The 12,718-nt window shown below is 49.7% G+C and overlaps 1 protein-coding gene across 1 annotated transcript; it reads left to right on the forward strand.

The window, feature by feature from the left end:
• The first annotated feature begins 607 nt into the window (after positions 1–607).
• On the forward strand, positions 608–2,902 carry LOC125287382 (interferon-induced protein with tetratricopeptide repeats 5-like). The gene is made up of 2 exons (XM_048233167.1): positions 608–744; positions 1,128–2,902. Exons 1-2 carry the CDS (start codon positions 740–742, stop codon positions 2,521–2,523), a joined length of 1,401 nt encoding a protein of 466 aa, XP_048089124.1. The 5' UTR covers positions 608–739; the 3' UTR covers positions 2,524–2,902.
• Positions 2,903–12,718: the final 9,816 nt, after the last annotated feature.

Below are 12,718 nucleotides of genomic sequence, written 5' to 3' on the forward strand. Positions count from 1 at the left end.
TTATGTCAGCACAACACACATTTTCCTCACTTCCTGTGTAAGAATTTGTATAGGGTTTCGTTTGGTGTAGCCGTTAGACCTACTCTTGGTGGACACGGTAAAATATGATATTTCATGATCACTTATGAATATTGGTAGTAGGCCTAGTTGACGCATACTGTATGCCTTTGCAGGCTACTAAACGGTTCAATGTCACGCAGGCATCAAACTCACAGAAGCTTTATTTAAATAGCAGATTTATTGCAGAATATAAAAAGGCATTATTCAATGGACCCCGTTTAGAATCGCTGCTCTTCCAACCACCGCAAACACTGTATGACTTTAATGTGCAACCCGGCTGCCAGCAGGTCAGTCAGACATAACAGACACAACTACGAAGAACTCACCATGCACACACCAAACACACAGGTCGCTACAACACGCAGGATTGGAAGAATTAAAACAAATTCACTTTTTGCGTGGGTTCAGCTCATGAAGGGTGCAATAGTAGGCCTAAGTGATTGCATAACAGGCGCATAGCCAGAAAGTGAATGAGGCTACAGTAAGTTTCGGTTTCGATTTCCTGAGTAAAGTGACCAGTGACGTTGAGGAAATGCAACTTTAGCCTAGGTCCTTATCACCTTGATCGATATCACCCAAGAGTAGCCTATAAATACCTGCCTAGCTACAGTCTTTCCTGTCATTCTGGTATATCCTTCACATTGAATTTGGAAACACTGAAAACCATTCACAAGAGGAAATGAGGTAGGCTAAATTATAACATCCGTTTTGCTTAAACACACACACACACACACAGAGAGAGAGAGAGAGAGAGAGAGAGAATAATATAGTAACACATTAGTATATCTACAGTATTGTAGAAATGTATGATCATTAATTCGTGTAGTTGCTTATGGTTTAATTATCTCACTATGCTTCTGTAATGTTAGCCTACCTGAGTATGGAGCCTAAGCCTGTCTATGTAGACTATCAAGCCAAAACTATATTTATGTAGGCTATTGCTAATTTTGCATAGCCTAATCTTTTTCACTTTATTGCTGTAATTATATATATATATATATTACATATATGCCTAATCTTTTTCACTTTATTGCTGTAATCATGTATGCATTTATTTATCCCTGTAGTGCAGACAAAGTGACAAGTGATGGCAAACTAAAGAATCTGGAGTGCCTTTTCACATGGGACGTGGACAAAGATGACATCAATGACTTGAAGGGCATCCCAGAGAAGCTCCTGGACCGTGTCAAGTACTGTCCCCGCAGGTACCACGCCACCTACTTCAACATCCTGGCCTTTGTGAGCCACCTGCAGGGTAGGAACGACACTGCCCTTGAATACCTGGCCAAGTCCGAAGCTGTGCTGAAGGAGGAGAAGCAAGACGAGGCGGACTTCCTGGTCACCTACTCCAGCTTTGCATGGCTGCACCATCACCTGGGTAACATGAAAGACATGGAGACTTACCTGGGCAAGGTGAAGAGAGTAGGTGAGGGTGGAGAGACCGCCGTGGAAGCAGAGAAAGGGTGGAGCTTCTTAAGGATGGGGGCTAAGTTCTATCCAAGGGCCAAGGAGAGCTTCCAGAAGGCTCTGGAAGCTAAGCCTGACAGTGTGTCCTACAATGTGGGCTATGCCATAGTCCTTTATCGGTTGGAGGGGCTTGTCAGGAAGGATGTTAGAGTCAAACCAAAGGACAGCCCTGCAGCCAAACAGCTACAAAGAGCCTTGGATCTCGACCCCACTGATGCTGAAGTGATGGTCCTCTTAGCCTTGAAACATCAGAGGTATAATCCGCCGAAGAGCAGAGAGCTGGTCCTCACGGCCCTTGAGAAGTGTGCTGACATGCCTCAGGTCATCAAGTACGCTGGTATATACTTCAGGATAGACAACTCCAAAGCAGAATCGTTAAAGATACTCGAGGAGGCGGCTAAGAGAGCTCCCAACTCCTCCTTCCTCTACCACCAGATGGGGCTCCTCCACTGGCAAGAGATGATCAAGATGAAGACATCTGGAGAGTGGCAGGCCGGCTCTGCGCAAGTCAAAGCCGCCAGCGCTGAAAGTATCCGCCTCTCTTGCAAGACCGTGGAGCTGAAGCCATCACACACTCTCGCTTGGGTCCAACTAGCGAAGGCGTACGCAGAGAGCCGGCAGCTGGAGAAGGCCGAGCCCATTTTTGCCCGGCTGGTCTCGGATGCGCGCCTGACTGACGCGGAGCGGCAGCACTGCCACACCAAGTACGGGGTCTTCCTGATGTACCACAGGAAGGACGACACCCGGGCCGTGGAGCAGTTCAAGAAGGCCTACAGGATCAGGGTCGACAGCCAAGACCGGAGCCAGGCTCGGGACAAACTCAAGACAATTGGGAGACGCAAGTCTGGACAGAGAGGCCGGAAGAGTGATGACATCTCGGCTTTCCTGTCCGCAGTAGACGACCAGGACAGGCAGGACAGCGCCACCAAGGCTGCAGCAGCAGCAACAAATGTCAGTGGACTTGCTGACAGCTTCAAAACAAAGATGACATTATAAAAGGGTCATAAAAATACACTTACTCATAAGCTATCTGACTTTGAATGTTTTAGGTCAGCACAACTTTTTTTTCACCAATTGTGATTTTTTATAGAATATAATTAGCTGGTGTAAGCTTTGTTACTGAAGTAAGGTAGATATGTTTTAAAATCATATTTGGCAGTTTAGAAATTATATAAATCAGCATTACGTAATTTAATATGTATATGTATGTGGGATATTACCCTTTTTTGTTTGGTTTATGCTCAGAAAATTAACTGACTGCTGGTGTTTAATTTTGGTGTCTCAGACCATAAACTCTATTTCAATGGTTATGTGAAGTAAAATCATATTCTGTAATGCAAAAAAAAAATAAAAAATCCTTGGTGGTTTTGATTTAAAAAAAAACTTTGGTGGTTATTTTAAAAGCTAAGTCAAGCACTCATTTAAGTCCATGTAAATTTGTGCCCTAAATTGTTTCTATCACGGTTCATTTGTGTGACCTCACCAAAAAACATGATGGGACCTAAAGGCTTTAGGAGTAAAATGTCTAACCCTGAGTTACATTGTAAACAGAGAGAGAATAGCAGACCTTAAAGGAGAATTCCGGTGTGATATTGACCTAAAGTGTATTGAAACATGATACCGACTGTGAACGTATGTCTCATAGCCCATCTCGGCTTGTCCCCTGCACTCCAAAATCTGGCGCTAGTTAGCTGATGCTACCAACAGTTTTTTTTCAATAGTGGTGCTTGCATCGGCTAGCCATGCAAATAAATCACTGTTTTACACCCATTTTCTGAGGCTCAATGCATCTCCACACTTCATTGGTAGACTTCGAGGGCCCTGACATTTAAAACGAGACATTGAGAACTTTGAAAAGCACTGGTAGTTTACTTACAAGACGATTTATATAGACAGTATCTTCACGAAGTTTAGCGTTTGCAGCCATCTTGAATTTAGTCACGATAAGTCGAGCAACGAGTAAGAATGAACAGGTATGATAAGGGATCAGATTCCAAAAATATATGTATATTTTATATGTATAAATCGTCTTGTAAGTAAACTATCAGTGCTTTTTCAAAGTTCTCAATGTCTCGTTTTAAATGTCAGGGCCCTCGGAAGTCTACCAATGAAGTGTGGAGATGCATTGAGCCTAAATGAATGGGTGTAAACAGTGATTTATTTGCATGGTTAGCCCGATGCCGAAGCACCACTATTGAAAAAGCTGTTGGTAGCATCGGCTAACTAGCGCCAGATTTTGGAGTGCAGGAGACAAGCCGAGATGGGCTATGAGACATACGTTCACACTCGGTATCATGTTTCAATACACTTTAGGTCAGTATCACACCGGAATTCTCCTTTAAGTCACACACCAGTTTCAGACTATTTATCTCCTTAAATGGCTTTCATCCTGTGAGGCAGATTTCCCTGCTTTATTTGTGTGATCCCTTGTGACAGGGAAATGTAAACACACATAGGGACGAAATAATATCATGTATCATGAGGAATATACAACCAATGGGGTTACAATTACCAGTATGTTTCACAAAGGAATAACACAGTTTTTAATAAAAAAAACAAACAAAAACATTACTACCCTTTAAAAAAAGCAAAGAAATGTGAAGTCTTGCTGAATTTGCTGAATACAGGTGAAGTCTTGCTGAATTTGCACCTTGTGCAACAGGTGATGTAGGGCACCTATTGCAGCGTGCAGCGTGTGACCACACGACCATGTGCACGGCATACACGGCCAAGTGCAGCCATGCATCGTACGTCAGGACCCAGTCCTAAAGACTCTGTAAACATGTCCGTGTCGGTGCGTGAGAGAAGTATGCAGCTCTCTCATTAAAGTACAAGGAACATGGGCACCGGGAGCAGGGGGTCCAAGGGGCCAATGCCACCCCCCCACACACACACACACACACACACACACACACACTTTTGCCCCATCAGATTCTCATAATGACCAACAACATCATGTATCAAAAATGGAGTGAGAAGTTAACCTTAACAATGTCAAACTAGCCCGTCTTTTGTCTAATTCTTTGTTTCTTCGAGCAGACAAATGGTGATGTTGGTGGGGATCTGGGGGATGTTCCAATAGGTTAGGCATACACTTTGGACGCATTCTTGGTGACCGTTTTTCTCCATAAAGCATGAATGCAAAGTTCCTCGCCCTTTTAGTTTCACTGCCTCCTCAAGTGGGTGGATGTTAATTTAATAAATCTTAATATGGTTTGGATTTGTTATGTCATTATTTTAACAAAAAGGATTGTAAAGTGAAAGTGTTGTAGGCAAAGTAAGTCCATCTAAAGTTCCTGAGTTAAGCGTAATGCCCCCCTGTGCATCAGAGACTCCAGCTCTGCAGCTCTATATGTCACCTCGAGAAGGCTTTAAATTCTGCTTTCTATGTACAGTATTTGCAGCTGACTGTTCTTTTATTTTTGAGAGGCGGTAGTTGTCTTTAGCCTGTATTAATTGTGAACAATTATTGAAGTTATGAATATGTTGCGGTAACCACATTATAGCACGACTGACATTTAATTATGAATACCAGGCGCAATGGCTACCAAGTCTTCTCAAGGTTTGTATGAAATCTTTCTGAAGTCCTAACCTGAGATCTGTTTCGACCTCACTCTGACCATCACTACGGTCTAAAAAAGGAATGATCACCTTCGTTCTGCCTATCACCGGAGACCATATGTCAACAAAGTCATGCCCATGACCTCGGAAGCAGAACGACTCGAAGCTTGAAAAATGGAGATTGCTCCCAGTTCAGTCTCTCACCTTGATCAGCCTCATCTGAGACCTGTGATGCGGAGCGATCGCATTTCACCGCTTTCTTGCTTTGACTGTGTTTGTTAGTCTGCATGTGGTAGTAACCTGTGTTTTTTCAGGAAACTTCGTTTAACTTTGTTTAACTTTGTTTAACTTGTTGGACCTTTCCTGAGTTCACCCCATACCGCACGGCGGAGGGGCTAGTGAGAGCCTGCTGCCTGGCGTTCAGCACTGCCGCGGGCTGCCGCTTCAGTGTTATTTCCCTTTTGTGTGTGCCAGGTTTCGGGTTGTTGTTTGTTAACTACTGTGTACCTTATCTGGCTGTTCGCGGCTAGTTGGGCTTGGTGTGAGCCTGCTGTGCGCTTTCGCACCGGCGTGGGCCACCGTTATTATTTCTGTTTACTGCTCTGGCAGCCGGAACCTGTGTGGGCCTGATCAGCGGCGTATGTGCTCGATTAAACAGGGCTAATGTTACTGTGTGCTTCTTGTTAGCTTTGTTGTTGTGTGCTAGGCTACTTGCAAAGGTAAGTTTAGCTGTTTGTGTCTGCTAGGTGCAGTCTTGCAACGAGGTGCCGGCTGCTGTGTGTCTTTTCTCCAGTTGTCCACTGGTATACGTCGGCGCGTGTGTTCGCGCACTGGTGGCCGCCTTCTTTGTGTATCTGTTGTGTACCCCGTCGCTGCTGTCCGCAGCTAGCTGGGCCAGTGTGAGCCTGCTAAGCGTGTCCGCACGCTGCTTCAGGCCACCGTGTACTGTATTACACCACTGCTGTATCTCACTGTATTTACGGGCTGCTGCTTGCAGACCCAGCGTTAATGCGGCCAAGGTAAGTGCCTTATTGTATTGTATTGTGTTGTATTGCATTGTGTTTTTCTGTGGTAGGCAATGGCGCACACTACTGCAGAGTCTGTAGGGCCACGATGGCCCCAATGGCGGGCATAGAGAGTGTCCTGCTTGCCTTGGAGCCCCACCTCCTGGAGGATGTCGACAGCCCCTGCAGCGCAGCCTGTGACCTTCCTAGGGAGGAACGGCTCCGCCCGGGCTGACCAGGCATGTGGCCACGCGTCGTGGGCCGGGACAGGCGGCGCCACCCGACCGACCATCCCACTCTCATAGGCATGGCGTGAAGCATACCCACAAGCGTAAACGGCAACATGAGTCCCCTTCCAGGCATGATCAGGTGGAGGTCCCTGGACCTGCTAAGTGCTCGGCTCCAGCTGCCGTGACCGAGGGTAATGGCACGGAGTCGCTTCAGATTCTCTCAGCTCTCCAGGCTCTGGCTAGGAGGATGGACAGGCTGGAGGGTCTCCAGGGCACGTCATCCCCTTCTCTGCCCCCTGGCCAGGAAGGTCTCTCCCCATCCAGGCCTGAGAGCCATGGTGCGGATGTTGATCTGGGTGATGTGGATGTGCTGTCGCTCCATGCCCCTCGTTCTACGATCGATGACGTAAGCGGGGACGGCCTCCTGGATGAGCTACATTCAGACATGGTGCAGCCAACTGATTGGCTGCACCATGACAGCCCCCAATTCAATCCAGGTTGCCGTCAGCTGGCAAAGGCTGCCTATCCGGCCGACTCAGGGCTAGGGGATATGCCACCGGTCGAGCAGTCCATCGCCGCCTGGACTTCCCTGGGGCCTGCCAATGCATCTCCCAATCCACCCTGCCCGCGTAAGGAGTGTGCCAAGACGGACCGTCTCATCAGTCACTGCTTTGACGCATCAGCACGGGCAGCCCGTATGGGCAACGCCCTGGCCATCACTCTGGCGGCTCTGCGAAAAACGATGAGCCCGGAGGACCATGATGCAAGGGCCCTGGTGGATGCCGCACTGTCAGCCCACTCCCAGCTGACGCGTGATGTGGGGAGTGCTATGGCCTCTGCGGTGCTGTGCCGTAGACAGGTGTGGCTTCTCTCCCTGATGCCATCAGGACAGACCTGTTAGGTCTCCCCGTGGTGCCTGGGCATATGTTCCATCCAGACTCCCTGGGGGTGCTGGACAGAGTGGAACAGGCTGGCGCTTCTAGAGGAACTGGTCAGCGTGTGTGCCACAGGCGGGCTCGGTTCCCCCACAGGGCAGCATCAGGTAAGGTATGGGCGGTGGCAGCCCGCCCGAACACCACAGGTAAGTATCAACTATGCTGCCCCACGGGACTGGCGCTTTCGTGCACCAGACCAGAGCTCAGCCCCAACTCCCTGGCCCAGAGGACAGCAAAGACCTCGGCCGGGCAGCAGGCAGAGGTGCAGGCCGCGGTGGCGGTCCTGCCTAGGGGATCGGGGCTGCCCGTCGACTGCCCTTCCCAGCTGTCCAGGACCTCCTGGGAAGGGATTGTGCCAGACTCTTGGGTTGTGGCTACGGTGACTCCACGGTTACCGCCTACAGTTTCGGACGGGCGGCCCCCTCGTTTTCAGGGGGTCAAGATGACGTCTGTGAAAGACCCCTTTTAAATTCCGTGCTTGTCAAGGAGGTCCAGGAGTTGCTTCTGAAAGGGGCCATCTCAGAAGTACCACTGCTGCACTTACGGCACACTGGGTTTTATTCCAAATATTTTATTGTGCCCAAAAGACGGAGGTTACCGGCCGGTCCTCGACCTCAGGCCCTTGAACCAGTACCTCAAGGTGCTGCCATTCAAAATGGTCCACGTTGGAATAGTGATTCATTCCATCCAGGAAGGGGAGTGGTTTACGTCTCTGGATCTAAAAACGCAGCACTTCCCGTCCCCTATCTGCCCAGCACACAGGTCCTTCCTCCGCTTCGCCTTCCAAGGCAGGGTGTTCCAGTTTCAGGTCCTCCCATTTGGCCTTTCACTGGCCCCAGAATTTTTACTTCGGCGTGGTGGCAGCCGCGCTAGCTTCCCTGCAGGTCCAGGGCCTAAAAGATCCTACCGCACCTGGACGACTGGCTAATTTGTGCCCCATCTCAGGTGCAGGTGGTGCCACGACACCAACACGGTTCTGATCCATATCCAGGCCCTGGGTTTCACAGTCAACTGGAAAAAGAGCAACTTGCAGCCCCCGCCAGTAGGGATTTCCTTGGTGTCCTCCTCGACTCGGTCAGCATGGCGGCATCTCTCTCACTCCCGGAGGGCAGACAGCTTGACCGAGGGCTCTGACAGGCTTTCGGCTGGGCAGACTGGTCACCGCCCACAAAGTCCAGAGGCTGTTGGCTTGGGCAATGGCTGCGAAGCTCGCGGTACTGCCATTGGGCCTGCTGAAATTGCGCCCCTGCAGTGTTGGTTCAATGCCTTTCAGCTCCACCCGAGGCGACAGGCATGTGAAGTTGCGGGTGTCTCCTGCTTGCATCGAGCCCCTCGTCCTTGGGCCGGACAGGAGGTTCTTACTCCAGGGTGTTCCACTGGGGGCCTTCCTCACAAGAGGCAAGTCATCTCGACAGGCGCTTCTCTGACAGGCTGGGGAGCTGTCTGGGAAGGGCTGTCAGCGAGGGCGTGTGGCCTCCCTCCTGGGCGTCCAGAGCACATCAGCGTCCTCGAGCTGAAGGCCATCCATCTCGCCCTGCAGAGGTTCCTGCCAGGGTTGCGAAGCCAACATGTTCTGGTGAGGTCAGACAGCACCTCGGCGGTGTATCATGTCAATCACCAAGGCGGCACGAGGTCCTGGCGGTGCCTCCAGGTGGCGGAGGAGTTGCTGTCATGGGCATGGCCGCGTCTGGCTTCAGTGAGGGCAGTACACGTTCCAAGTGTGGAGAACAGGGCGGCCGACATTCTCTCCAGGACCGGGCCACTCCCGGGGGAATGGAGATTGAACCCAGAGGTGGTCAGCCAGGTCTGGGCTCAGTATGGGACTGCACAAGTGGACCTGTTTGCGTCGGCAGAAACGACTCACTGCCCAGAGTGGTACTCTCTCGTGGGACAGGGAGGCAGTTTGGGCCTGGATGCTCTGTCACAAGACTGGCCGACAGGCTTGTTGTACGCTTTTCCTCCATCCCCTCTTGTACCTCAGGTCCTGCGGAGGATCAGGGAGGGCCAACACACAGTTCTGCTGGTTGCTCCACGGTGGCCGGCGAGGCCTTGGTTTCCAGACCTTCTCCGGCTCCTCTTGGGTCAGCCATGGCAGTTACCCTGCCGGGCGGATCTTCTGTCACAAGCAGGCGGGCAGATCTGGCATCCAACCCAGGTGCCCTGTGCCTGTGGGTTTGGCCCCTGCAGAGTCAGTCATTGAACAGCTAGCTGAGTCTGTGCAGGAGACTCTGAACAACGCCAGGGCTCCTTCTACTAGAGCTTGCTATGCACTCAGGTGGAGGATCTTTTCGGATTGGTGTGCCAGCTTGGGTCTTGAGCCAGCGGTTTGCCCTGTGCCACAAGTTTTGCGCTTCTTGCAGTCCCTATTTGGATCAAGGCAAAGGCGGTCAGTACTGTGAAGGTTTATGCCTCGGCCATTTCAGCCTTTCACCAGGGTGCGGATAACAGGCCCTTGGGTAGGCATCCACTGATTGGTCAGTTTTTTTTAAAGGGCCGCCCGGTTCGTCCAGTTTGCACTTTGCGGGCACCAAACTGGGATTTGCCCACCGTTTTAATGTCTCTTACTGAAGGCCCGTCTCTTACTGAAGGCCCTTTTAGATGCAGATCTGCGATCTTTGTCTCTGAAAACTAGCTTTCTCCTGGCTCTTTGTTCGCCAGGCTGCCGGGAGCTGTCGCGCCCTCTCCGTCAGCTTAAGACTGCCTGAGGTGGCAGGCAGGGGCACTGGCGTGTCACTTTGGCCTAATCCAGCCTTCCTGCCTAAGGTTCTAAGTCAGCAGTCTATCAACCAGGTTCTGGAGCTGACCCAATTCCAGCCGTCTGCTGCCTCACAGGCAGAGCGACAAGTTGCTCACTCTGTGCCCAGTCAGGGCTTTGAGAGCTTATCTGGCCGATGCGCAGTCGTTGAGGAGGGAACACACTCAACTTTTGTCTGTTATGGGGCGGCGAAGCAGGGACTACCGCTTTCAAACAGCGATGCGATTGGCTGGTTGAGGTTATTTCCCATGCCTACCAGGCTCTGGGAATGCCGGTCCCTTCGGGTACAAGGGCTCACTCCACCAGGAGTATGGCTACGTCTTGGGCTGCCCTTAAGGGGGTACCAGCAAGCGATATCTGTGCAGCGGCTTCATGGGCGACGCCTTGCACTTTTACCAGGTTTTATAGGGTGGGCGTCACTTCGCCCAGCTCCGGTGGCGGCAGCTGCCCTCATGTCTGTGACGGCGAGGTTTTAATGGTTAGCTTAGAGCTCCTCGCGACTTTTTTGGTATGTGTCATCCCTTTTTTAGACCGTAGTGACGGTCAGAGTGAGGTCGAAACAGATCGTAAGTTACGCATGTAACTATGGATCTGTGAGACCGAGGGATGACCGTCACTATCCTTGTCGCTCGGACCATCCTGAGGCTCAAGGTAGGAGACTGAACGGGAGCAATCTCCGCTATTTACAAGCTCGAGTCGTTCTGCTTCGGAGGTCATGGGCATGACTTTGTTGACATATGGTCTCGGTGATAGGCAGAACGAAGGTGATCATTCCTTTTAGACCGTAGTAGCGGTCATCCCTCGGTCTCACAGATCCATAGTTACATGCGTAACTACGTTACAACTGTTAAGCTTTTCTCATTAAAGAAGAAGCATGGTTGAGCACATGAATAGTATTGCATACTGACTCAGACAACTGTTCACGAGTGTTCAGTGGTCATTCCTGTATTTCTGTATCCTGTAAGTTGTATTTGATAACCACTCAGGATAATATTACAGGAGCAAAGCTGCTTTCTAAACAGCAGGTCCTTAGTTACTTCCTCAATTATCATTTGCAGTAGAATGAGAAAGTTAGGTTATCTGCTACTAGAACAGTGGAGAAAGTGGAGGAATTCTTGGATAGGGCTAGAACGTTCTAAGTTCGATTCTCTTATGAAGTGAGATTGTCCTTTTGCTTCTACATGCTGAACCTAACTACATGCTGAACCTAACTAGTGTGACACGTGGAAATACCAAATAAAGCAATGCAACTATATTTGAAACAATTGTTTTTCAAGCAAACTGAACACAATATAAAACCCAAACTACTGTAATAAGGAGAGTCCAGCTGAGATGAGAGAGAGGTGGGAGTGTGGACTGAAAGAGATCAAGAGGACTGAGAGATCAAGAGGTCCAAGGGGTCAAGATGACCTAGAAAGAGATGAGAAAGAGGATTCACATTTCTATGCATTTCACATTTGTATGCTTTTCCATAAACAAATATCAGCATGACACAGCAGATTGTCCTCATCTATCCTGTAACACCATCAACGCCCTAGAAATCCCCCTTAATGGCTCTCATAGGTAATGACTGAGTTGCTCTCTGTTATCTCTAGTCACGTGACCCATTGGCACAGGGTTTATAGACTTAAGTCACGTGTCTGCAAGGGGTGAATAGAAGTCAATAAATTGCAGGACATTGCAGCAGTTTGGGATTAAGTGCCCTGCTTTGTGGTGAATGGAAATTAATCTCCCGGCCATTCAAAAATAGTATCTGGAGTTGCGATACAACAGTTCTGAAACACTGTAAGACAGTGTGGGGTAGACCAGATCTTTGTTTAAGTCATAGCTTATGCATTCTCTTAAATAGCCTCCGCCATCAGTTTGTGTGTGTGTGTGTTTGGATGGGTGAATTTGAGGCATGACATTGTAAAGCTCTCAAGTGTAGGCTACTGGTATGCCGAAAGGAATTGCTTGCAAAAATATTGTAGTTCTACTGTAGTTCATCAGTATTAGCTATAATCCATTAGTTTTACTTTTATTCTATGTAGCCTAGCCTACCCGCCACCTACTTCAACATCCTGGCCTTTGTGAGCCACCTGCAGGGTAGGAACGACACTGCCCTTGAATACCTGGCCAAGTCCGAAGCCGTGCTGAAGGAGGAGAAGCAAGATGAGGCGGAATTCCTGGTCACCTACTCCAGCTTTGCATGGCTGCACCATCACCTGGGTAACATGAAAGACATGGAGACTTACCTGGGCAAGGTGAAGAGAGTAGGTGAGGGTGGAGAGTCTGCTGTGGAAGCAGAGAAAGGGTGGAGCTTCTTAAGGATGGGGGCTAAGCTCTATCCAAGGGCCAAGGAGAGCTTCCAGAAGGCTCTGGAAGCCAAGCCTGACAGCGTGTCCTACAATGTGGGCTATGCCATAGTCCTTTATCGGTTGGAGGAACTTGTCAGAAAGGATGTTAGAGTCAAGCCTAAGGACAGCCCTGCAGCCAGACAGCTACAGAGAGCCTTGGATCTCGACCCCACAGATGCTGAAGTGATGGTCCTCTTAGCCCTGAAAATCAAAGGTTTAATGCAACGAAGAGCAGAGAGCTGGTCCTCATGGCCCTTGAGAAGTGTGCTGGCGTGCCTCAGGTCATCAGGTGCGCTGGTACATACTTCAGGAGAGACAACTCTACCACTGAGTCGTTAGAGATGCTCGAGGAGGCGCTAAGAGAGCTCCC

Source organism: Alosa alosa, chromosome 22 (genome assembly GCF_017589495.1).
Source record: "Alosa alosa isolate M-15738 ecotype Scorff River chromosome 22, AALO_Geno_1.1, whole genome shotgun sequence".
Classification (NCBI taxonomy): Eukaryota; Metazoa; Chordata; class Actinopteri; order Clupeiformes; family Clupeidae; genus Alosa; species Alosa alosa.